Genomic DNA, 25708 nt, shown 5'->3' with positions numbered 1-25708 from the left:
ACACCTTTCCATTTCTGGTCTATGAAGATTTATCTTTTCTGGCTGAGTAAGGTGTTGTATACCTGTAATCCCAGCACTTTGGGAGGCTAAGGCAGGCAGATCACTTTTTGAGAACATCTTGGCCAACATGGCAAAAACCTGTCTCTATTAAAAAGATAAAAATTAGCCAGGCATGGTAGCGCACACCTGTGATCCTAGCTACACAGGAGGCTGAGGCATGAGACTATCTTGAACCTGGGAGGCAGAGGTTGCAGTGAGCTAAGATCGTGCCACTGCACTCCAGCTTGGGCAACAGAGCAAGACTCTATTTAAAAAAAAAAAAAAATTTTGTTTTCTTTTTTTCTCACCATAACTATGTATTTATTAAGATTTAAAAATACTTGTATTATTTTATATGTTTGAACAGGAAGATGATATTTCAGCATATGCTTGATTTATCTTGAAATGAAAGGCTTTTATTTAGTTATTGTTTCACCTTTTTACATTTAACTCTGGATTTGTGTGTTTGTGTATGTGGAGTGAGACTATTGAAATTGATTTCCCCCCAAAGAGCTACATAATTTATTTTAAATTATTATTAAGATTTCTAAAGAATTCAAAGTTATTTGTAAACCTTTTCTCATATATCCACATTTACCCCGTTTCTCTACTGTCTTACTAATCAAACTGAAATATGATTCATTTATAATTTTTTCTTATTTCACAGAATGGTAATTGAATCACAGAAAAGGGGGGTTGCCTTAGTTCAGAAAGTTGATCAGTGGCAGAACTGAAGATTGACGCGAGACATCAAGATTGATAGCTAATTTTCTTTCTTTCTTTTTTTTGAAATGGAGTTTCACTCTTGTCACCCAGGCTGGAGTGCAATGGTGCGATCTTGGCCCACTGCAACCTCCACCTCCTGGGTTCAAGCGATTCTCCTGCCTCAGCCTCCTGAGTAACTGGGATTACAGGCACCCGCCACCATGCCCTGCTAATTTTTTGTATTTTTATAGGATGGGATTTCACCATGATGGTCAGGCTGGTCTCGAACTCCCAGCCTCAGGTGATCCACCTGCCTTGGCCTCCCAGAGTGCTGGAATTACAGGCGTGAGCCGCCGGACGCAGTCGTTAGCTAGAATTTGATTTGGGAATGTCTACACTTTTTTGAGATGGTTAAAGCATTATGAGATATGTAGCATGAATGCCTTAGGAGAAACTTGTGCTGTTATTGTAGGGCATATTTTTTATCATCATTAGGTTTTCAAAGTTTAATTCTTGTATAATATCAACATTGTCAACATCATTAACAAAGCAGGCCAGGTGCAATGGCTTATGCCAATAATCCCAGAAATTTGGGAGTTCGAGGCAGGCAGATCACCTGAGGTCAGGAGTTCAAGACCAGCGTGGCCAGCATGATGAAACCTGAACTCTACTAAAAATACACAAATTAGCCAGGCATGGAGGTGTGCACCTGTAATACCAGCTACTCAGGAGGCTGAGGCAGGAGAATCGCTTGAACCTGGGAGGTGAAGCTTGCAATGAGCTGAGATTGCGCCACTGCACTCCAGCCTGGGCAACATAGCAAGACTCCGTCTCAAAAAAAAAAAAAAAAAAAAAGGAAAGTAAATCTTGCAGATACATGTAGAGGAAATAAGGGATGGCATTTTGTAAAATAAGAGATGGGAGATTTGGTTTTTCCCTTGTAATATGAGTGCCATGGTATAGAGAAGAAGAAAGATGGTACCTACTTTGTTGTTTTCTTTGTTGTTGATGATTCAGGACTTGTCGATGCTTTATAGAAAAATAGTTCTGAATCAATACATGTAAATATACCAAATGGTTAATCCACAAATTAAATTGATAAGAGTTTAATTTTCTTTTTTAAAGACAACCTCATTAAATAACATGCCATATAAGGTACATGCTGGGCTGAGCATGATGGCTCACACCTGTAATCCCAGCACTTTGGGAGGCCAAGGTGGGCAGATCACTTGAGACCAGGAGTTTGAGACTAGACTGGCCAACATGGTGAAACCCTTCTCTACTAAAAATACAAAAAAATAAGCTGGGCATGGTGGTACATACCTCTTATCCCAGCCACTTGGGTGGCTGAGGCATGAACATCACTTGAACCCAGGAGGTGGATGTTGCAGTGAGCTGAGATAACACCACTGCACTCCAGCCTGGGTGACAGAATAAGACTCCATCTCACACACACACAAAAAAAGAAAGGTACATGCCTGAGAGTCACTCTTGAATTTTTCAGGCTTCAGCTCTAAATTAGTTTGTGTACTAGACTTATGTTTATTAAATAATGAATTGATTTATTAAAAAATACAAGAATATCAGAACTATCAGTTCTGAAGCTATATGGCATTAAACATTACCTTGTGGAAATTAACAGAAAATAAAAATTGATTTAGCAAATGAAAAAAAATTGAAAAGATGAGATTAAATGTCCTAATCCCATAAAGTAATTCTAAATGTTCAAGCAATTTGCTGATTCATAGCCATTTCCAGTCATATTTTAAATCTTGTAGATAATCTTTTCATCAGGGAAAAGCCTTCTTGGCTCACCAGTTTAATAAACAAATCCAGAAATCCTGTGCTTATCCAAACTGCTTGTTTGACTTTGTTGCCATTTTTTCTCACACAGAAATACAGTCCATACTGCCCAGAATCTCTGCAAAGCTGACTTGGACTTCAGAGGAAGGCAGCTATTCTCAGGACATGACAGGAGTAACACCCTTCCAGATGATTTTTGAGGCAGGTTTTGTTGCGGTCTTATAAATTACTCATGATTTTATTCTTATTTTTCTGCAAATCTAGTAACAGGAAAGAAAAACCTAGGTCCATCACAGTTCCAAGTTGAAATGAAATAAGGCATTGGCTCCCAAACTTGCCTGTGCAGACATTAGATCACCTAGGAGTTCCAAAAATACTGTCGTCTGTGTCCCATTCTGAGTGATTGTGTGATTTAATTGGTCTGGGTATTATACTTATTAGTCTTCTTAGGCTGCCATAGCAAAATACCACAGACTAGATGGCTTAAGCAATATTTATTTTCTCACATTTCTGGAGGCTAGACATCCAAGATCAGTGTGCTGTCAGGGCTGGCTTCTGGTGAGGCCTTTCTTCCTGGCTTGTAGACTACTGCCTTGTTACTGTGTCCTTATGTGGTTTTTCTCTGCATGTGCCTGAAAAGAAAGAGATCTCTAGTGTCTCTTTATTTTTATTGAATTTTTTTTTTTAGAGATGTGGTCTTGCTATGTTGCACAAGCTGAAGTGCAGTGGCTATTCACAGGTATAGTCATAGCACGCTACTGCCTTGAACTCCTGAGCTCAAGTGATCTTCCTGCCTCAACCTGCCAAGTAGCTGGTAGCTGGGACTACAGGTGGGGACTAGTGGCACCTGGCTCTGGTGTATCTTTTTATAAGGACACCAGTCCTATTAAGACCTAGGATCAGGGCCCTACCCTTATGACCTCATTTAATCTGAATAACCTCCTGAGGGCCCTACTTCCAAATACGGTCACTTTGGGGCTTAGGACTTCAGCAGATGAATTTTGAGGGACACAATTCAGTCCATAACAGTATGGCCTAGGCTTTGGAACATTATTCCTAATATGCAGAACCAATGAAACAAGCCCTTATTTGAATTTAGATCTCCTAATAAAATAAAAAGTGACTCTCAATGCAGATCCTACTTGGATACGTTTTTATTAGTTTGGTTTAGAGATCTTATTATTGACTTATTTGTAGTCCAGATTTATGAGAGTGATAATTTACTCTCCATTCCCTTTAACAGTTCTCTCATCTCCTATTTTCCTTCCTTAGAGTTGGTGGAGACATAATGAATTACAGTGCTTTAAACATTCTCCCAGGAAGCTGTTAGGCAGCCTTTCTCCATGTTTGAATAATTATATGCTCATTCTAAAAGAAATGGGTATGCAACAGGACAACAGATATCCATGGCTGTGCCTTATCTTCTTTAGGAGAATGGAGGGTGAACAATCTGGAGCAATTAATGGTTAGTCAGCTCTGAAACTATTCATGTCAAGTAGCAATAAAAAGGTGATTCCAGTGACCCAAGAAGGGCAATTCTGGGAAATGAGGTTCTGTGTTTTAGTCAGCCTGAACAAGCAATAATTTATATACATAATATTTATATAAATTATTTAAGTCTGACAAGTCTATGAAGCGGGTAGGATGAGGATTATCACCCCATTTTACAGACCAGAAAGTTGGGATTCAGAGAACTTGACTGACTCTCCCAGTGTCATACAAAAGTTAAGTGGCAGACTAGAACTTGAACCAAAGTCTGACTCATGTAGATTAGGGCTATTTCAATATTTATTTATTCATCCAGACACGTGTATTTGTTCAAGTCAGTGTCAATGAGCTAGATACTGTCTGTAGTTACAGTATCTTAAGATACATTACTTGGTCCCAAGGAACTTGGAGTATAGATAGAAAGATCAAGAAGTAAACACATAATTACAATATGGTGTGATTCACAGGATGGATGATAGAAGCAAGCACTGATTGCTATGTTAGCGTGGCAACTAAACCATGGGAAGAGGTCAAAGTCTGGAGGTCTTGATGAGACTGAAAAACAGATTTGCTGGGTATAGGAGATTCTGACACTTGAAAGAATAGGAAGTTGTTATCAGAGTGATAAAGTTTCTCTCTCTTTTTTTTAATTGCACAAATAGTGTTTCCCTCAGAAAAATCAAAGTATGATCAAAACAGATACTTAAAATACACATAATTTGGCCTTTCAAGGCAGTCATTATTAATATCTTGGTGTACATCTTTTCACAATAGAGTGGAAAATTTCAAGTTAAGATTTTCAGAATGGAACAGTTCCAAGCCGTGGCCATGGAAATAGGTGGCTGGGACCGAGTGGAGGTCAGGGTCATTATTGTTGAAAAGGTCAGGGAATTGTGGGACTAAGTTGTTGCTTGGGCTAGTTATCTGCTTGGATATGGATATCAGTCAAGATGATGACAGCATGTGGAGTACAGAGGAAAACTGAGCTTCATGACCAGGAGTCAGCTGGTGATGGAGATGAGAGGTAAAAGAATAGTATAGTCAGACGGCATTAGCCTCAAGGGAACAAGGATTTTCTCATGCATTTCTTCCATTATATCTCATTGTTTTGGATACTGTGCAGCTATTTAAACAATATTTGAATGAAGAGAATGGAAGAAATAAGAAGATTGTAAAAGATTTCATCATGTACGCCTCAATTGAGGAGAAAGGTTAAGTAGCAGGGTTCATGGCAAAGACTAACAGAGACATCCAAGGCTATAATAAATGAGTCATTAATTTGGGTATGCAAGGAAAGTTAATCGCAAGGAAGACTAAGGAAAGTTTCATTTAGGAGAGATATTGGGCTTTGCGTTTATGCCCACAGCTAGTCTTGCATCTTCAGGTTCATTAGGCCAGGTAACATGTCCCTCCAAAAGCAATCTGATTTTTTTTTTTTTTTTTTTTTTTTTGAGACGGAGTTTCGCTCTTGTTACCCAGGCTGGAGTGCAATGGCGCGATCTTGGCTCACCGCAACCTCCGCCTCCTGGGTTCAGGCAATTCTCCTGTCTCAGCCTCCCGAGTAGCTGGGATTACAGGCACGCACCACTATGCCCAGCTAATTTTTTGTATTAGTAGAGACGGGATTTCACCATGTTGACCAGGATGGTCTCGATCTCTTGACCTCGTGATCCACCCGCCTCGGCCTCCCAAAGTGCTGGGATTACAGGCTTGAGCCACCGCGCCCGGCCAGCAATCTGATTTTATAAGATCTTCTTGACAGCTTTATCCAGCTTAATATTTTTGTAATAATACTAAATGATCAAGTGAATGGAGTTATATACACACACATATATGCACAAACATATCTATATATTTATACATCTATAATTCTGTGTGTATGTATCTAAAGTGAGGGGGGAAGAGAGATTGAGACTTTCTTCTAGAATGTGATATAAAGGGCTCATGACTGCATAAGTTCATATTTGAAAGCATACTTATATATTCTATCATATAATTAGACATACTTAAAGGTGAAGGCTAAAACCATGTGATTTAATAGTGGTTTCTGCTGTGCAGGGGTGGCAGTATCCATTTTTTTCATAACAGTACATAAGTAACTTCAGTGCTTCTGTAGGTATATCAGGCTCAGGTACTGGGTCTCTAACACCCAACACCCAATTGTAAAAGGCTTTGTCGTCTCTCTCTTCCTCTCTCTAATAATTCTATGAGTAGATCTGAAAAGGGGTTAGTTGTGTTGTATTAACTATCCTCTCTGACCTGACATTAGTCACTTTATCCTAACTCTGGGTTAGGTGTCAGTTCTTCTGGTGTGTTCCTTTAGCACCTCATTTATCTAAATTTCACATTGCCATATAAATTAGTCTTTCTCTTCTACTGAACTGTGAACTCTTCTAATTCAGAGATTGTCTTATTTATTTTTATAGGCCCAGGTATATAATAAGCCACATTAATATTTTATGAGTGAGTAAATGCATATATTGAGTAGCCATACATAAGCATTGCTCCATAAAAAATAATGATGGATTATATATTATCCCATTGAGATAGCTACCTGTATACACAGAAAATGAACATTTTTGGAGAGGCAACATTGCATAATAGAATGTGGAGTGTGGAGTTAGTCAGCTGTAGGTTTGAATCCCAGTGCTGCCACTTAACTAGCTGTGTGTGACCTTGGAAAAGTTAATTAGCTTATCGAATCTCATTTTCTTCTTCTATAAAATGGGGTTATTTCTTACTTGCATGGAAACTGCTTGGCATGTAGCAAGTATTCAGTAAATATAATCATTCATTGTAGCCTCTCTCCAGTAGTTGCTCAAGGAACTTTTACTTCAGCTGTCTCACTGTTAGATGTAATTAGCTCTCTCTATGATATGCCGTATAATCACCAAGTTTGCAAAGGTTTGAAACTGTTCCAAGAAGTTGTTTTGGAAATGGTAAGTACAGAAAATGCTTTAAAGACTATTGCTTTTTTATTGTTTAAACATTTTATACTAAAATTTTAAAAATGAAGGATATGACGATATATATACTGACTACAGTTGTTATTTAATTACCACTATTTACATGCATGAATAATCCTAGACGTGTTTACAGAATTTTCTAATAATCCCCCATCTGTTTTTGTAATTTTTTTTTTTTTTTGAGGTGGAGTCTCACTCTGTCACCAGGCTGGAGTGCAGTGGCACAATCTCAGCTTACTGCAACCTCTACCTCCTAGGTTCAAGTGATTCTCATGTCTCAGCCTCCAGAGTAGCTGGGATTACAGGAGCATGCCACCATACTTGGCTAATATTTTTTTTTGTATTTTTTTGGTAGAGGTGGGGTTTCACCATGTTTGCCTGGCTGGTCTTGAACTCCTGACCTCAAGTGATTTGCCTGCCTCAGCATCCCAAAGTGCTGGGATTACAGACGTGAACCACCGTGCCCAGCCCATTTTTGTAATAACTTTTTCAAATAATTTTTTTTTAATCCCAAGCTATTGCCACAGTTCTTGACTTCTTTTTCAGTGTACTTATAAAAAACATTTTAAGGCTGGGTGTTATGCCTAAAAATGTGCTTTGGGAGGCAAAGGTGGGAGAATTGCTTGAGGCCAAGGGTTTGAGACCAGCCTGGGCAACATAGTGAGACCCTGTCTCTATAGAAAATTAAAAATTAGGCTGGGCGCTGTGGCTCACGCCTGTAATTCAAGTACTTTGGAGGCCAAGGCAGGTGGATCACCTGAGGTTGGGAGTTCATGACCAGCCTGACAAACATGGTGAAACCCCGTCTTTAAAAACAAATTAAAAATAAATAAATAAATAAAATTAAAAATTAGCCAGGTGTGGTGATGCACACCTGTAGTCCCAGCTACTTGGGAGACTGAGGTGGGAGGATTGCTTGAGCCCAGGAGTTCGAGGTTGCAGTGAGGTACAATCATGTAACTACATTCCAGTCTGAGTGACAAAGCAAGACCCTGTTTCTATAAATTAAAAAAAAGCATAGTAATAAAATAAAATATTGTAATATTTTATCCTTATATATTTGTGTGTTCTTTCTGTGTTATCAAATTTTTATGTTTGGGACCGTTTTTCTTTTTAACATATACCTAGTACATGGCTCTGTACTCTCTCAAACAACTGATTTCAGATTGTATTTCTTCTTTGATTTTTTTGGACTTCTGTATTTTCTAGGAGGCTGTTTCTAACTTTGGTTTTAGAAATACTGTAATAGTGAGTCAGTATAGGTAAGTGGTTAATGCTAAAGATTTAGAGCCAGATCAACCTGGCTAACCTTGGACAAGCTGTTTAACCTTTTTGAGACTCTTTTGTAAAATACATATTTTTATTTTCCTTCGTTTTTAAAAATCCAGATCCTGCACAATCTTTTATTTATAAAATTTGGGTATCTAATAGAGTTTTTGTGAAGCTTAAAGTAGGTAATATAAAAAAGATAACTTTGGCACCATTCCTGGAGTAAAGTCTTCACCTAGTGGTAAATCTTAAATTTGTAGGGAAGTGTTTGTAGTGTATTGGAAAGAGCATGGGCAACTGGTATTAGAAAGACTTAAGGTCACTCACACAACAAAAAAAGAAAGACTTATGGTCAAGTTCTGGCTGTACAGCTGAACAACTAAGTGACCTTAGGCATGTTGCTTAACTTCTCTCTGCCTTTAAAAAAAAATCTAAGAAGGGGCCAGGTGCGGTGGCTCACATCTGTAATTCCCAGCAACTTGGGAGGCCAAGGTGGGCAGATCACCTGAGGTCATGAGTTTGAGATCAGCCTGGCCAACGTGGCAAAACCCCATCTCTACTAAAAATACAAAAACTCAGCCAGGCATGGTGGTGTGCACCTGTAATCCCAGCTACTTGGGAGGCTGAGGTAGGAGAATGGCTTGAACCCGGGAGGTGGAGGTTGCAGTGAGCTGAAATCACGCCACTGCACTCCAGCCTGGGCAACAAGAGCAAAACTACATCTCAAAAAAAAAAAAAAAAAAAAACCACAACAACAAGAGATTGCAATACCTACCTTACAGGATTACTATGAGGTAGTATATATATAGCACCTACACAATACTTATCATATAATAGGTATTCAATGCAGAGTATCTGTTCTTGTTACCATGTATAATGTACACTTTCTTTTCCTTTTTTTTTTTTTTTTTTGAGACAGAGTCTAGCTCTGTCACCTAGGCTGGAGTGCAGTGGTGCCATCTCGACTCACTGCAACCTCCACCTCCCAGGTTCAAGCAGTTCTCCTGCCTTAGCCTCCTGAGTATCTGGGATTACAGGCACATGCTACCATGCCCGGAAAATTTTTGTATTTTTAGTAGAGATGAGGTTTCACCATATTGACCAGGCTGGTCTCGAACTCCTGACCTCAGGTGATTCGCCCACCTGGGCCTCCCAAAGTGCAGGGATTATAGGCGTGAGCCACCACACCCAGCCTACACTTTCAAATATATGGATCCTTAAAACGGTTCTGCCAGGTCAAAGGGGGCAGGTTTTTATAATTTTTTAATTTTATTTTAAGACGGAATCTTGCTGTATCACCCAGGCTGGATTGTAGTGGCACGATATCGGCTCACTGCAACCTCTGCCTCCTGGGTTCAAGCAATTCTTCTGCCTCAGCCTCCTGAGTAGCTGGGATTACAAGGTGTGCACCACCACACCTGGCTAATTTTTTTTTTTTTTTTGTATTTTTAGTGGACACGGGTTTCACCATGTTGATCAGGCTGGTCTTGAACTCCTGACCTCATGATCTGCCCACCTCAGCCTCCCAAAGTGCTGGGATTACAGGCGTGAGCCACTGTGCCTGGCCTAGGGGGTAGGTTTTATTCCTATGTTGGAAACTAGGAAATGAGATCCAGAGCAGTGATTTTTTTGTTTGTGAGTAGTTAATTTTTTTTGTTGTTGTTATTTACAGAACCAGTACTAGAACACAGGTCTTCTGACTTTTGGCTTTTTGCTCTACAGCTTTTCCTTATAAATAAATGTTTGGATTAATGGATTGATGTCAAAGATAAATTTCTTTTAGTGTTTGCTCCTTCATCTCCACTCAGATACTTTTTTGAAATTTATTTTTTAAAAAGCGTTACTCAGATTCTTAATACCGATTGTTCCAAAGCCTTTAAGATGGTAGTTATTCTTATCAACTCCAATCTGAATTACTTTTAAATTTGTCCCCAAAGGTGGTTTTGACATTATGAGTTTTACTCTGATCTTTGTTCTTGTGTCTCCTGAGGTTCCATGTAATAGATACTCTAGCCCAAGAAGTGATGGCTATTTAGGCTTTCTTTTGCATACCATTCTTATTCCCAAAGATGTCTCCCCTTGGATATCCAAAAAGCTTTCTGAGGTATAGTTACTTTCAGAAGAGGAAATGCCATAATTTAGTTCATTTGTGCTCTTGAGATTGTATATGTGTGGTCGGTGTTTTTCTTGTGTTATTACAGGTGGATGAAAAGCCCAGAACTTTGATGACAGATTGTCTGGTTATAAAGCATTTTTTACGTAAAATCATCATGGTGCACCCTAAGGTAAGCTGTTCTTTTGTACAATAATGATTCTCTTGTTTAAGTCATATGTTTTCCAGAGACCTTTACTCTGTAGGACATAGGCAAATATGATTAGTTCATTTTCTTTCAATGAAGATGATTAAAATATTTAATATTTGAGAGCATGGTGGCTCATGCCTGTAATTCCACATTTTGGGAGGCCGAGGCAGGAGGATCGCTTGAGTCCAGGAGTTTAAGACCAGCCAAGGCAACATAGTGAGACCCTGACTCTACAAAAAAAAAATTTTTTTAATTAGCCAGGTGAAGTGGTGAGCTCCTGTAACCCCAGCTCCTCAGGAGGGTGAGGTGAGAGGATTGCTTGAGCCCAGGAGGTTGAGGCTGCAGTGAGCCATGATTGTGCCACTGCCCTCCAGCCTAGATGACAGAATGGGACCCTGTCACAGGAAAAAAAAAAAAGATAACTTTTTTTTGAGATGGAGTCTCTCTCTGTAGGCTGGAGTGCAGTGGCACAATCTCTGTTTACTACAGCCTCCACCTTTCAGCTTCAAGTGCTTCTCCTGCCTCAGCCTCCTGAGTAGCTGGGACTACAGGCAAGTGCCACCACGTCCAGCTAATTTTTTTTATTTTTAGTAGAGATGGGGTTTCACCATGTTGGTCAGACTGGTCCTGAACTCCTGACCTGGTGATCCACCCACTTCAGCCTCCCAAAGTGCTGGGATTACAGGCGTGAGCCACCTCGCCTGGCTAAGACAACTTTCAATTTTGAATTGATTTGGTTTTATGTCCTTAAGACAATCTTTTTTTTTTTTTTAAGAGACACAAGATCTCATTATATTGCCCAGGTTAGTCTCTAACTCCTGGACTCAAACAGTTCTCCTGCTTTGGCCTCCCAAAGTGCTGGAATTACAGGTGTGAGCCACCACACCCAACCCAAGGCAATCTTTTTTTTTTTTTTTTTTTGAGACAGAGTCTGACTCTGTTGCCTAGGCTGGAGTGCAGTGGTGCCATCTTGGTTCACTACAACCTCTGCCACCCAGGTTCAAATGATTCTTCTGCCTCAGTCTTCCTAGTAGCTGGGATTACAGGTGTGCACCACCGTGCCTGGCTAATTTTTGTATTTTTAGTAGAGATAGGGTTTCACTATGTTGGCCAGGCTGGTCTCAAACTCCTAACCTCAGGTGATCCACCCACCTTGGCCACCTTGGCCTCCCAAAGTGCTGGGATTACAGGCGTGAGGCAACACAACTGGCCGAGGCAATCTTAATGTTGGTTATATGTTATAGCTGAAAAGCCTCTGGATAGAGAGAGCTTTGTTTTGGGTTATTTTCACTTTTTTTCTGCTTTGTTGTATCACTTTAGATACCTCTTCCCTCCTCTGTGCTTTGTTTTTTGTTAAACCTAGATAATAAACCTTGCTATTTATCTCCTTTTCTAAAGTGACTGTAAGAACAGATAAGGAATTGTTTTGTTTTCCTGAGACAGAGTCTTGCTCTGTTGCTCAGGCTGGAGTGTGGTGGCTTGATCTTGGCTCACTGCAGCCTCCACCTTCCAGATTCAAGCGATTCTCCTGCCTCAGCCTCCTGAGTTGCTGGGATTATAGGCATGTGCCACCATGCCTGGCTAGTTTTTGTATTTTTAGTAGAGATGGGGTTTCGCCATGTTGGCCAGGCTAGTCTTGAACTCCTGGCCTAAGGTGATTAACCTGTCTCAGACTCCCAAAGTGGTGGGATTACAGTTATGAACTACCACGCCTGGCCAAGAAATTTTGATAGAATATTTTGAATATTAGAGAGCTAAATTTTTTATTATCTGTAGATAGGTTTATAAAGACAAACACAGTTAAGCATATCTGTGACATCCCCCTTCTGCTATCTTCCTACTTTTTGCCTATTGTTTCAGTCACTATTCTAAGTGCTCTTTGTTCACTCACTCACTTAACTCTTACAACACCCCTTGTGAAGTAAGTTTTATCATCATCGTTTCCATCTTGTAGCTGAGAAAACTATGGTACAGTGAGTAAATAACTTGGAGAATCAGGATTTGAACTCAGGCAGTCTGATTCTAGAGTCACTTCTTACCTTATGTTACACAGAAGAAAAATACAGGTGAAGAGAGAGAATAATTAGAACAGTGAGGTAAATTGGAGAGGACATAAAAATCAGATGGGGAAGAGGAAGAAAAAAAAGCATGGAATATTTTATGAAAATAATAGAAATAAAAATGGATAGTTCCTTTAAAAAAGAGATGAAGGGGCTTCAGTGAATTGTGTTTGCACCATTGCACTCCAGCCTGGGTGACAAAGTGAAACTATCTCAAAAAAAAAAAAAAAAAAAAAAAAAAAGAGAGAGAGAGAGGTTAAGGGATGAAGGATAGGTTGGGAGAATGGCAAAAGGGCAGGGATTCCTGATAATTTCTGACTACCTGGAGCTTTAGTATAGTGCTCAGTATATTTAAGATTTAGAATTTGGACACAGGCAAGCATTAAGTATGTTTAGGGAAAATGCAAGTGATAAAGAATGTCTTTTTCCTGGCTGGGCATGGTGGCTCGCGCCTGTAATCCCAGCACTTTGGGAGGCCAAGGCAGGTGGATCACTTGAGATCAGGAGTTCGAGACCAGCCTGGCCAACATGGTAAAACCCGGTCTCTACTAAAAATACAAAAATTAGCTGGGCGTGGTGGTGCACGCCTGTAATCCCAGCTACTCGGGAAGCTGAGGCAGGAGAACTGCTTGAACCTGGGAGGCAGAGGTTGCAGTGAGCTGAGATAGCGCCATTGTACTCTACACCCCAGTCTGGGCAACAGAGTGAAACTCTGTCTCAAAAAAAAAAAAAAGTCTTCTTCCTCCAGGTTCATCCATGTCACAAATGACAGGATTTCCTCCTTTTTAAAGCCTGACTAGGCTGGGTGTGGTAGCTCATTCCTACAATCCTAGCATTTTGGGAGGCTGAGGCAGGAGGATTACTTGAGTCAGGGAGTTCAAGACCAGGCTGAGCAATATGGTGAAATCCTGTCTCTATAAAAAAATGCAAAAATTAACTAGGTGTGATGGCATGTGCCTGTGGTCCCAGCTACTCAAAAGGCTGAGATGGGAGGATCACTTGAGCCTGGGATGACAAGATCATACCACTGCACTCCAGCCTGGGCAACAGAGCAAGACCTTGTCTCAAAAAATTAAAAAAAAAAAAAAAAAAGGCTAACTAGTATTCCATTGTGTATATATGCCACATTTTCTTATCAACAGAAAGACAAATAATATATTATTTCACTTTTATTTGGAATCTGAAAAAGTCAAATTCATAGAAGTAGAGAATAGAATGGTGCTTACCAGAGGCTGGCAGTGGGTTAAGGAAGGAAATGGGTAGTTGTTAGTTAAAGGGTACAAAGTTTCAGTTAGGAGGAATAAGTTTTTAGAATCTACTGCACAGGGGGGTGACTATAGTCAATAATAATGTATTATATATTTCAAAATAGCGAGAGTAAATTTCAAATGTCTCACCACAAAAAAAATGCTAGCAAATTATGTGATAGATATGCTTATCTACTTGATTTAGATTTAATCATTCCGTATTGTATATATATATCAAAACACCACATTGTACCCTATAAATGTATATATGGTTTATCAATTAAAAATATTAATTTAAAAGTTTTAAAATATTATTTTCCTTTGGGGATTAGGTATGGAAGTTTTTTTTAAATCTGTATCTTGGCTCATGTTAAATCTCACACCTAATTTATTGTTTTGCAGATCAGATTTAATTTCAGTGTAAAGGTAAATGGAATCCTCTCCACAGAGTTATTTGGGTAAGTTCTTAAGTCTATGACTTAAGATGATGCTATGGCTCTGCAATTTTTCTCAGATATTATTGTCCTATTTCCAAAAGCTTCCTAGTTTGATGTCTTGACCTAAAGTCACCTTGAAACTAATTTTCTGATACCTCCACATTTTCTTATTCTAGCAGATTCATCCCTATCACTAGAGGGGGTAAACTTAGAGATTGCCATTTTCCCCTTTGTTCATGAAGTTACTGAATTCTAGTACTCTCTGGGGTGGTAGTACTCATGGGCCAAAATTTGTGTCAAACAGAGACTGATTTTAGAATCTTTGAGAGATGGCTTTGCTTTGCTTTGCAGGGTAGAGAATGAACCCACTTTGAACCTTTGGAATGGAATTGCTCTTGTGGTAGACTCTCAGCATTATGCGAGGTGAAGGCGTAAAGCATTGTTGTCCCTCTGCATGTTTTACTCTCCTCTCATGAGTATGAATGTGGGTAGAAATTGGAAATTGTCTCACTTGTCGTTTGTAAGTGCCAGGTGTCAACTTCTCTATAAGAAAAGCAGAAGTGCAGCTGGGTGCGGTGGCTTACGCCTGTAATCCCAGCACTTTGGGAGGCCGAGGCGGGTGGATCACCTGAGGTCAGGAGATGAGGGTGTTGCCTAGGCTGGTCTCAAACTGCTGGACTCAAGCAATCCTCCTGCCTTGGCCTCCCAAAGTGCTGAGATTACAGGCATGAGCCACTGTGTCCAGCCCTCATTTAGTCTTTATTCATTAGTTTCTGCCTCTATTTGTATGCCCAGAGGTAACACTAGTAGTCACAGGCTCTTAAGGGTTAAAGAGACTGCCTTTGGTTTTTAGTCTGTTTTCTTATTCTCACTCAAAATTAGACCTCAGATGAGAATATTTTTGTCATTTAATATACAGGTAATAATTTCCCTACTCCATATCTTTCTTTAGTGATCCTCTAATATTATACAGTCCTTACAGGTAGACAGCTCATCATCATAATTTTACTGATACAAGTTTAAGCCTTTGAGCCAATGTTTGTAGATGTGTTTCCTTGGATGACCTGATTAGAGAGAAAGGAAAAGGTTCATTAATATTTCCTCTTAGTTAATTCATTCATTCTTAATCAGCTTTCAGGTTGACTATTTTCTCTCTGTTTAGAAAAGAGCTATTGGAAAGTAGACAGACACAAAATTTTACTAGATTCTTTCTAGGAGAGAAAGATGGCTTGATTTTTTTCTCATTGTTCTTACCAAACAGCAACCTCAGACCTCTTCAGGGGAAGGTGTAGCATGTGTGAGAGCAGACTTCAAAGTATCATGGGGCCAACTTTAGGCCATTTGTGATTCATGGCCCCTCTCACACAATGCTGCCCTTTAAATGAATTTGGAAACTTGCTCAAAACCAAAGATTAATTTTAGTGGAGGAAATATACTTGAGAATAAGAAACAGGCTGGGCATGATGTCTCACACTTGCAGTCAGCACTTTGGGAGGCCAAGGCAGAAAGATTGCCAGTCCAAGACCAGCTTAGTAAACATAGTGAGAACCCTTTATCTAATAAAATAAAATAATACTTATTATTTTTTGAGAAAGTCTTGCTTTGTCACCCAGGCTGGAGTGCAGTGGCGCAATATCAGTTCACTGAAACCTCTGCTTCTCAGGTTCAAGCGATTCTCCTGCCTCACCCTCCTGAGTAGCTGGGACTACAGGTGTGCACCATTACCCCCAGCTATTGTATCTTTAGTAGAGATGGAGTTTCACCATGTTGGCCAGGTTGGTCTCCAACTCCTGACCTCAAGTGATTGCCTGCCTCAGCCTCCCAAAGTGCTGGGATTACAGGTGTGAGCCACCATGCCTGGTCTAAAATGTTTTTTTAAAGAGAAACTAAGAAGCATCCATTAGTGGCAGCAAAAGCAGGAGCCATGATACCATCCCTGAAATGCCAGTTTTTCTATTACTTCCATTGCTGTGGTTTCCTGAGTGAGACACAAGTTATTTATTCCAACAAAATTGATATGGCAGGTTATATGGTTATACATATGTTAGAAGTTATAAAAATTTTGAAGGCTCTTTTAAATAATTTCTTAAGAGGGAAAAATGTTAAATTTGACTTGTCTGTTTTCTGACAGTAGACCAAAATTTGATACAATTGAATCATACTGCAGCAGAATTCACCCTGTGCTAGGACATCCAGTAATGCTTTTCATCCCTGATGACGTGGCTGGTATGGACTTGTTGGGAGAACTGATACTGACTCCAGCAGTTGCATTGTGCCCCAGCCCAAAGGTTTTTTCCAGTCAGCTTAACAGCATTTCTTCAGTTTCCATATCCTTTTGATGAAAAATTCCACCCAATTATCTTTGAAATGGGTTTTTATATCCCAGTTTTAGAAAAGCCTTTAGTATGTGTATTCTGCATCTACAAATATGTATGATTTATATAAAAACATATAATCTAATGTGAAAGCCAAGCTTGAACATTTTGCCAGGGAACTGAAAACTATAAAATATGACAAATGTCATACATTTTTCTTATAATTCAATATGACTGAAGCATGAAATAAATGGTACACGAGGGAGATGTAAGGCTGGAAAAGTAGTCTGGAGTTGAATATGGTAGATCTTGAGTGCCATACTATGGATTGTGAACTTTATTCTCTGTATAGTAAGAAACCATTGAATGTTTTGGGAGGAGTCTTTAGCAGCATTACATAGTATGGATGGGAGACAGAAGTTAGTAATACTAAGTAAATAAGTAAGTGAACTGGGTTAAAAATAATGAGTGCCTGATGGCCGGGTGCAGTGGCTTACACCTGTAATCCCAGCACTTTGGGAGACCGAGGTGGGAGGATCACTTGAGGTCAGGGGTTCCAGACCAGCCTGGCCAATATGGTGAAACACTGTCTCTACTAAAAATACAAAAATTAGCTGGGTGTAGTGGTGGGCATCTGTAGTCCCATCTACTTGGGAGGCTGAGGCAGGAGAATCAGTTGAACCTGGCAGGTGGAGACTGCAGTGAGCCAAGAACATGACACTGCATTCCAGCTTGGGCAACAGAGCAAGACTCTGTCTCAAAAAAAAAAAAAAGAAAAAAAGAAAAGAAAAAAATAATAATAATGAGTACTTGAATCTAAAGTGTGGTCGACATGGAAAGGCCAGACTTATCACCTGAAGTAATGAACAAAATGTAACCAGTTCATTATCAAGGTAGGGAGAGATTAGGGGCAGGGAACATCTAAGGTTGATGTCAGAGTTCTAGGTCTAGAATAGGCAAATACAGAGGACAGAATGTAAATGGAGGAACTTTTTTTTTTTTTGACAGAGTCTGGGTCCGTTGCCCAGGCAGACTACAGTAACATGATCTTGGCTCACTGCAACCTCTGTTTCCTGGACTCAAACCATCCTTCCATCTCAGCCTCCTGAGAGATCACAGGCGCATGCCACCATGCCCAGCTAATTTTTGTATTTTTGGTAGAGACAGAGTTTCACTGTGTTGCCCAGGCTGGTCTCAAACTCCTGGACTCATGTGATCCACCAGCCTCAGCCTCCCAAAGTGCTGGGATTACAGGCATGAGACATTATGCTCTGCCTAGAGGGGCTTCTTTTCAGAGTAATGAAAATGTTCTAAAATTGATGGTGGTGGTGATTGCACAACTCTTTGAATATACTAAAACCCATTTTATTATACATTTAAAATGAGTGAATTGTGTGCGATGTGAATTACATCTCAATAGAGCTATTAAAAAAGATTTCCATGAACTGACAGAATAACGATACTGTCAGCAAGATACAAAACATTAATAGCAGATTTGGGGGATAAAGAAGATGAGTTTGATATTAAACATGTTGAGTTTATGGTGCCTCAAGACATCCTTTGAACATAGTAAGCAGCTATGTAGAAATTTGGTCTGGAACTTGGAAATGGTCAGATATAGAGATACAGAATTTTAGAGTCTTAGTTTCCTCCATAGGTAAGAGTTGTATAGTTCTGTGTTTAGAGCATGGCACAGGAGTGTAAATGTTGGATTCATTACTAATTAGCTGTGTGACTATAGCCAACTTACTTAACCAGCCTAAGCCTTTAATTCCTCTGTTTTAAAATAAAGATGACACTTATCTCATAGATTTATTTTCCCTTGCAAAAGTTGCTTTTCTGTTCTTTTGGGGTTTGCTTGTGTTTTAAAATTAACTATAATAATCCATGTGAAGCTCCTAGCGTAAAGTAGTCAATAAATATTAATAATTGTTATTGTGACATCATTGAAGCTGTAGAAGTAAATGAAGTTAGAGAAGAGTATAAACAATGAGAACAGGCCAGGCGCAGTGGCTCATGCCTGTAATCCCAGCACTTTGGGAGGCGAAGCCAGCGGATCACTTGAGGTCAGGAGTTCGAGACTAGCCTGGCTAACATGGCAAAACCCCGTCTCTGCTAAAAATACAAAAATTAGCTGGGTGTGGTGGCGCATGCCTGTAGTCCCAGCTGCTTGGGAGGCTGAAGCAGGAGAATTGCTTGAACCCAGGAGGCAGAGGTTGCAGTGAACTGATAACACACCACTGCACTCCAGCCTGAGTGACAGAGCGAGACTCTGTCTCAAAAACAAAAAACCCAATGAGAACAGGAGAGGTGTGGTATGATAGATGTCAGCTATTTGGTGTCACATATCAGATATCAAAAGATACCATAGTATCTTTTAGGAAGAGGAAGCAGGATAGTGATGAAGACTATGCATGGACATTTTCTATTTTAAAATATGCTTTTTCTTTAGATAGTATAGAAAAGTATAAAGTAAATAAGTTTCTTCTTCCTCTTCATTCCATCATCTAGAAGGAATAAGACAGACAATATTTTAGTTCTCTTGGGGAAATTTTAACAGATAGATATTAGGTAGTGATAAGTGCAGTGGAGAGAAATAAAACAAGGTGATAGAGAATGATGGAGATGTTATTTTAAATATGGTCAGTGAAGACTCTAAGGAGGTAATGTTTTAAAAAAGAGAACTATGAAAATTCTGGTGAGATTTCACTTTCTTCAAGTGGCAAACTTCATAGTTCAGACCAGCCTTTTCACTGAAGGCAAAGGCTGGATTAAATATTGAAACATCATAAAAGCATCAAAGACCTAGTGAAGAGGAGGAGTTTCTGTGCCATGATTTAGGAGAGGTTTGAATTGCAGAGAGCTGAGCCTAGTATTTGCCTTGGAGTAGTTTGCCAATTAGAGCAGGCAGCTGAGAGGCTAAGATATATTAATACTTACAAATTGGTCGGGCGTGGAAAGCCGAGGCGGGCGGATCATGAGTCAGGAGTTCGAGACCAGCCTGATCAACATGGTGAAACCCCATCTCTACTAAAAATACAAAAAAATTAACTGGACGTGGTGGCACATGCCTGTAGTCCCAACTACTCCAGAGGCTGAGGCAGGAGAATTGCTTGAACCAGGGAGGTGGAGGTTGCAGTGAGCCGAGATGTCGCCATAGCACTCCAGCCTGGGCAATAGAACGAGACTCGGTCTCAAAATAAATAAATACAATAAAAATTAATCTATTTTAAAAAATACTTCCAAATTAATGCAGGACAAGAAGGCCAAAGAATCCAGGACCTGATGAGCTTGGGAGTGCTGCTAAAAACACCTCTTGCTTTGGGCAAGAGATAACTAGAAGTCTATATGTTAAGGAGTAAGGTGAACCTGCACTAAATCACTCTTCACATGGACTGTATATGCTTTTTGGTCATCTAGGCAGGCCAGAAATTCTTAAACTTTGAAATTGGATTAGGATGATTTTATATTTGCTAGTTCTCCTAGATGTCTTGTAGAAGGAAACAAAAATTTCTAGAAGAAAATAACTGCATCCTGTGCTCCCGATTATTTAACACTTGTCAAATACAGTGTTCCATGGTACATATGCACACACACATGTACAGTTACAAATAACCAGGTATAAGAGAGGACAAGATAATATAAACAAGAGCTGGCAAAAACAAAGTCACAGAAACACCCACTGGGACTCCAGATACTGGTGATAACAGATACTGACTTTAAAAAGTTATGCTTAGCTGGGCATGGTGGTTCACCCTGTGATCTCAGCACTTTGGGAGGCTGAGGCAGGAAGACCGCTTGATCTTGCAAGTTCCAGATCAGCTTGGGCAACACAGTGAGACCCCCATCTCTATACAAGTTAGCTGGGCATGGTGGTGCATGCCTGTGGTCCCAGCTACTCAGGAGACTGAAGTGGGAGGATTGCTTGAGCACAGGAGGTCAAGACTACAGTGAGCCAAGATCGCGCCACTGCACTTCAGCCTGGGTGACATGAGACCCTGTTTCAAGAAAATTTTTTTTAAAATTATGCTTACTATGTTTATGAAAATGAAAGCAAAGTTTGAACATATTACTAGGAAACTGAAACTGTAAAATGTAAAATAACTTTAATAAGAACCAAACAGAAATTATGGAATTAAGAACTATAATAACCAATGTTGAATGAACTTCAGTACACAGGTTTAACAGCAGATTAAGTACAACCTAAGAAGCTAAAGATAGCAAGAACTGCCAGGTGTGGTGGCTCACGCCTGCAATCCCAGCACTTTGGGAGGCCAAGGCGGGCGAATCATGAGGTCAAGAGATTGAGACCATCCTGTCCAACATAGTGAAACCCCATCTCTACTAAAATATAAAAATTAGTTGGGCATCTGTGGTCCCAGCTACTCGGGAGGCTGAGGCAGAAGAATTGCTTGGTCTTGGGAGGCAGAGGTTGTAGTGAGCCGAGATTGCGCCACTGCACTCCATCCAGCCTGGCGACAGAGCGAGACTCTGTCTCAAAAAAAAGCAAGAACTTAGCAAAAATAAAGCAAAGAGAGACAAGTCAGGGAAAATACAGAAGAGAAAGGTTAACAGAAGAAAGAGAGAAACCGTCTAATGTATATTTAATTGATATCCCAAAAGAGAAGAGAAAATGGGGCAGAAACAATATTTGAAGAGTTAATGGCTGAAACAACTGAGACAGATTTAAGAGCAGAATAATCAAGCAGTATAAATAAAAAAAGATTTCCACACCTATAGAAGATGAAAAACAGAGAAAAATCTTAAAATCAGTTAGGAGGACAAATCATCTTTAAAAGATAAACAATTTAACGGCTGACTCCCCATACCAACAGAAGGTGTTAAACTAATAATGTCCTGAAATAAAATAATTACCAACCTAGAATTTTATATCCAATACAAATATCCCTCAACATAAAAGGTAATAAACTTACCTGTATATTATGTTAATATTATAATCCATGTAACAAGAAGAATTAATTCAAAAGATTTTAAAACATGGTGTTTTGACTATACATTCTTAGCAGGATATACTTTAAGGATGAGATAAAGTCCAAAGACCTCTTAAAATTTATTCAGTGGCTTGATTATTAGTAATAATATTGGTATTTTACATTGGAATTATTGTATGCATGTTTATGATAATTATGGTAACATTGTTAGGAATCAAAATTTTTAGCATCAGATAGAAGATATGTGAGTGTAAATTCAGAAAAACAATTTTTTAAAGGGGTCTCACTCTGTTGCCCAGGCTAAAGTGCAGTGGTGTGATCATAGCTCACAGCAACCTCAAACTTATGGGCTTAAGCAATCCTCCTCCCTCAGCCTCTCCTGAGTAGCTGGGACTACAGGCATGCACTATCATGCCTGGCTAATTTTTTTTTAATTTTTATTTTTTTGTAGAGACAGTCTCACCCTCGAATCTCCAAATTTAATGAAAACTATAAACCTGCAGATTCATGATCAATGAACCCTAAGTGTAAGAAATACGAAGAAAATTACACCAAGTCACATCATAAAGTATTTAAAGCCGGTAATAAGTTTTTTAAAGCAACTGGAGGCCGGGCGTGGTGGCTCACGCCTGTAATCCAAGCACTTTGGAGGCCAAGGTGGGCGGATCACCCGAGGTCGGGAGTTCAAGACCAGCCTGACCAACATGGTGAAACCCCGTCTTTAAAAAATAAATAAATAAATAAATAAATTTAAAGAAAAGAAAAAAAAAAGCAGCTGGAGATGAAAAAGACACATTATGTATAGAGGAACAAAATATGGCAGATTTCTCACTGGAAACAGCGTTAGCTAGAAGAAAGTGGGGTAACATCTTTATAAGGTATTGAAAAAAAAATGAAGGCAAAATGAAGAATTTTTCAGACATAGAAAAGGTGAAAGAATTCATCACCAGAAGACTTGTATTATAAGAAATGTTAAAGGAAATCTTTTAGGTAGAAGAAAAATGATGCCAGACAGAATTCTGGATCTACCCAAGAAAAGAAGAACACTGGAAGTGGTGACTACGTGAGTAGATAGAAAATACTTTTGTCCTTTTAAAAAAACAAAATCTCCTTCTTGAGTATATAAACAAAAAAGTATCTAAGATAGGTCTCAATCAGTTTAGAAGTTTATTTTGCCAAGGTTAAGGATGGCCTGGGAGACAGGTCTGTGCCTTTCTCTAAAAATGATTTTGAGGCCTTCAGTGTTTAAAGGAGAAAAGCAGGCTGGAGGGGAAAGAGGAAGGGGATGGTCACATTATTGAATATATATATGTTACAAGAGAAAAGGAGCAAGTAGGGGAATAGTCAATTATGTGTTTGTCTTGTGCTCAGTAAATTGGCACTTTACATGAGAGAAGGTGAACATAAGAGTAGCTACCTGTGGAGATATTTAACTCTTTATCTGTAGCTATCTGCTTAGGAACAAAAGAAGAGGCAGCTTCTTGCATGGCTCAGCTTTCAGCTAAATTATTTCCTTTTGGCATAGTGATTTGGAGTCTTGAGTTTTAATTTTCCTTTAACAAGTACCTCACCAGAAAAAAAAAAAAATCTTTTTTTTTTTTTCTTGAGGCGAAGTCTTGCTCTGTTGCCCAGGCTAGGGTGCAGTGGCATGATCACAGCTCACTGGAACCTCCGCCTCCCAGGTTGGAGCGATTCTCCTGCTTCAGCCTCCCTAGTAGCTGGGATTACAGGCACACGTCACCATACCCGGCTCATTTTTGTATTTTTAGTAGAGAAGGGGTTTCCCCATGTTGGCCAGGCTGGTCTCAATCTCTTGACCTCAGGTGACCTGCCTGCCTCAGACTCCCAAAGTGCTGGGATTACCAGAGTGAGCCACCAGGCCCAGCCAAAAAAAAAAAAAAAAAAAGAGATTAAAAAACAAGTCTTGAAGTCCCTCCCTTCAGGATTCCAATTACACATTCTTAATTAGGCCACCTGAAGTTATTGCACAGTTCACTGATGTTTTATTTATTTATATAGAGGCAGAGTCTTGTCTCCCATGCTGGAGTGTAGTGGCTTGATCTTAGCTCACTACACCCTTGAGCTCCTAAGCTCATGTGACCCTCCCACCTCAGCCTCCTGAGTGGCTAGGACTACAGGTGCACACCACCACACCTGGTTAATTTGTGTGTGTGTGTGTGTGTGTGTGTGTGAGAGAGAGAGAGAGAGAGACAGAGAGAGAGAGAGAGAGATGTCTTACTATCATTTTCTATTTTCTTCATATTCCTTTTTGAGACAGAGTCTCACTCTGTCACCCAGGTTGGAGTGCAGTGGTGTGATCTCAGCTTACTGCAACCTTCTCCTCCTGGGTTCAATCAGTTCTCCTGCCTCAGCCTCCTGAGTAGCTGAGACTACAGGTGCCCACCACCAGGGCTGGCTAATTTTTATATTTTTAATAGAGATAGGATTTTGCCATGTTGGCCAGGCTGGTCTTGAACTCCTGATCTCAAGTGATCCACCTGCCTTGGCTTCCCAAAGTGCTAGGATTAGGCATAAGCTACTGCACCTGGCCTAGATTCTTCATATTTCTTATGCTTAGGGTTCATTGATCATGGATCTGCAAAAATTTAATGTATAAGGTTTATAACATCTGTGGAAGTAAAATGTGTGACAATAGCACAAAGGCCAAGAAGAGAGAAGCAGAAGTATATTGTTTGATTCTTAGACTATATATGAATTGTTATATCATTTGAAGGGAGACTATGATAAGTTAAAGTTGTATACTAATAAAGCCTGGCAATTCCTAGGTTAATACAACAGTTATACTGATAACTCAAAAAGGAGACAAAATGGAATTATAAAAAAAATTCCTGGCAGGTATGGTGGCTCTCACCTGTAGTCCCAGCTACCCTTGGAGGCTGATACAGAGAGAGGATTGCTTGAGCCCAGGAATTTGAGGCTGCAGTGAGCTATGATCACATCATTGCACTCCAGTCTGAGCAACAGAGTGAGACCCTCTATCTTCTTAAAAAAGGTGGGAGGTTGGCTGGGTGCAGTGGCTCATGCCTGTAATCCTAGCACTTTGGGAAGCCACGGCAGGCGGATCACCTGAGGTTGGGAATTTGAGACCAGCTTGACCAACATGGAGAAACCCCGTCTACTAAAAATACAAACTTAGCCAGGTGTGGTGTCACATGCCTGTAATCCCAGCTACTCAGGAGGCTGAGGCAGGAGAATCGCTTGAACTTGGGAGGCGGAGGTTGTGGTGAGCCAAAATCGCGCCATTTCACTCTAGCCTGGGCAACAAGAGCAAAACGCTGTCTCAAAAAAAAGGGTGAGGGGCGGGGGTAGAGAGAGAAAACACTTTTTAAAACTTAAAAAACAATTTCTAATTCAAAAATAGAAAAGAGGAAAAAGGAAACAAAGAATACAAGCAATAAATGGAAAAGAGATAACAAGATGATGGATTCAAACCCAACTATAGCTATATTCGTATTACATGTAAATGATTTAAACAACTGCATATAAGACAACCGCACATCTTGGCTCTTCAAACACTCCCCTCTTAGTCTGAGTTTGCATCTTAAAAATCTTCTTGCCCTAAACAGTGAGTCAGCCTTAGTTCATGTGTTAATACCTTCTGAGATTTGTGAGGGAGACTTCATTTATGGGTATAAAACATCCCTTTTTTCCTGTGATGACTTTCCATAATGCCCCAGTGCCCACTGGGTAGGCATTTTAATCTTCACACTTAATACCATGTGTTTATCCCATAAGAAAGAGGATGAAAACAAAGAAAGATAAAGGAAAGTCCACATTCTGGTCTCTTTGGCCTTGGTTCAGGAGACAAGAAAGGTTATTAAACAGTGGTTCTTAATGGGGTAATTTTGAATGGGAAGTTCAGAGATAGAAACCATTTCAGGGGCCTGCCTTCCTTTGTTTAATAGAGTAGGTTTGGAGACAAGTTTCCTTCTCAATCTGAGTATACTCAAATACTTCATAGAAAATATTCTCTTGTATATACTTCTAGCATGTATCACATTGTATTATAGTTTGCTGGCTTTCACGTCTGTCTCCCATACTGTAAATATGATAAACTTGAGGATAGGTATTATCTGGATATTCATCTTAGTACCCCCAGAACT

At 39.7% G+C, this 25708-nt stretch overlaps 1 protein-coding gene across 1 annotated transcript in view; it reads left to right on the top strand.

Annotated features, from left to right (window-relative positions):
- The window catches only part of TOP6BL (TOP6B like initiator of meiotic double strand breaks), a 110024-nt gene that overhangs the window by 55221 nt on the left and 29095 nt on the right, over positions 1–25708 (top strand). The window contains exons 4-8 of the mRNA XM_064364699.1: positions 2639–2748; positions 10472–10555; positions 14283–14338; positions 14669–14740; positions 16452–16644. Of these exons, the coding sequence (XP_064220769.1) occupies positions 2639–2748; positions 10472–10555; positions 14283–14338; positions 14669–14740; positions 16452–16644 (515 nt within the window). The remainder of the gene's footprint in view (positions 1–2638; positions 2749–10471; positions 10556–14282; positions 14339–14668; positions 14741–16451; positions 16645–25708) is intronic.

This window comes from Aotus nancymaae, unplaced genomic scaffold (genome assembly GCF_030222135.1).
Source record: "Aotus nancymaae isolate 86718 unplaced genomic scaffold, 86718_ANA_hifiasm-v0.15.2.pri h1tg000059l, whole genome shotgun sequence".
NCBI classification, from domain to species: domain Eukaryota; kingdom Metazoa; phylum Chordata; class Mammalia; order Primates; family Aotidae; genus Aotus; species Aotus nancymaae.
Note: the sequence above shows the minus strand (reverse complement) of the source record. Positions and strands in the feature narration are given on the sequence as shown.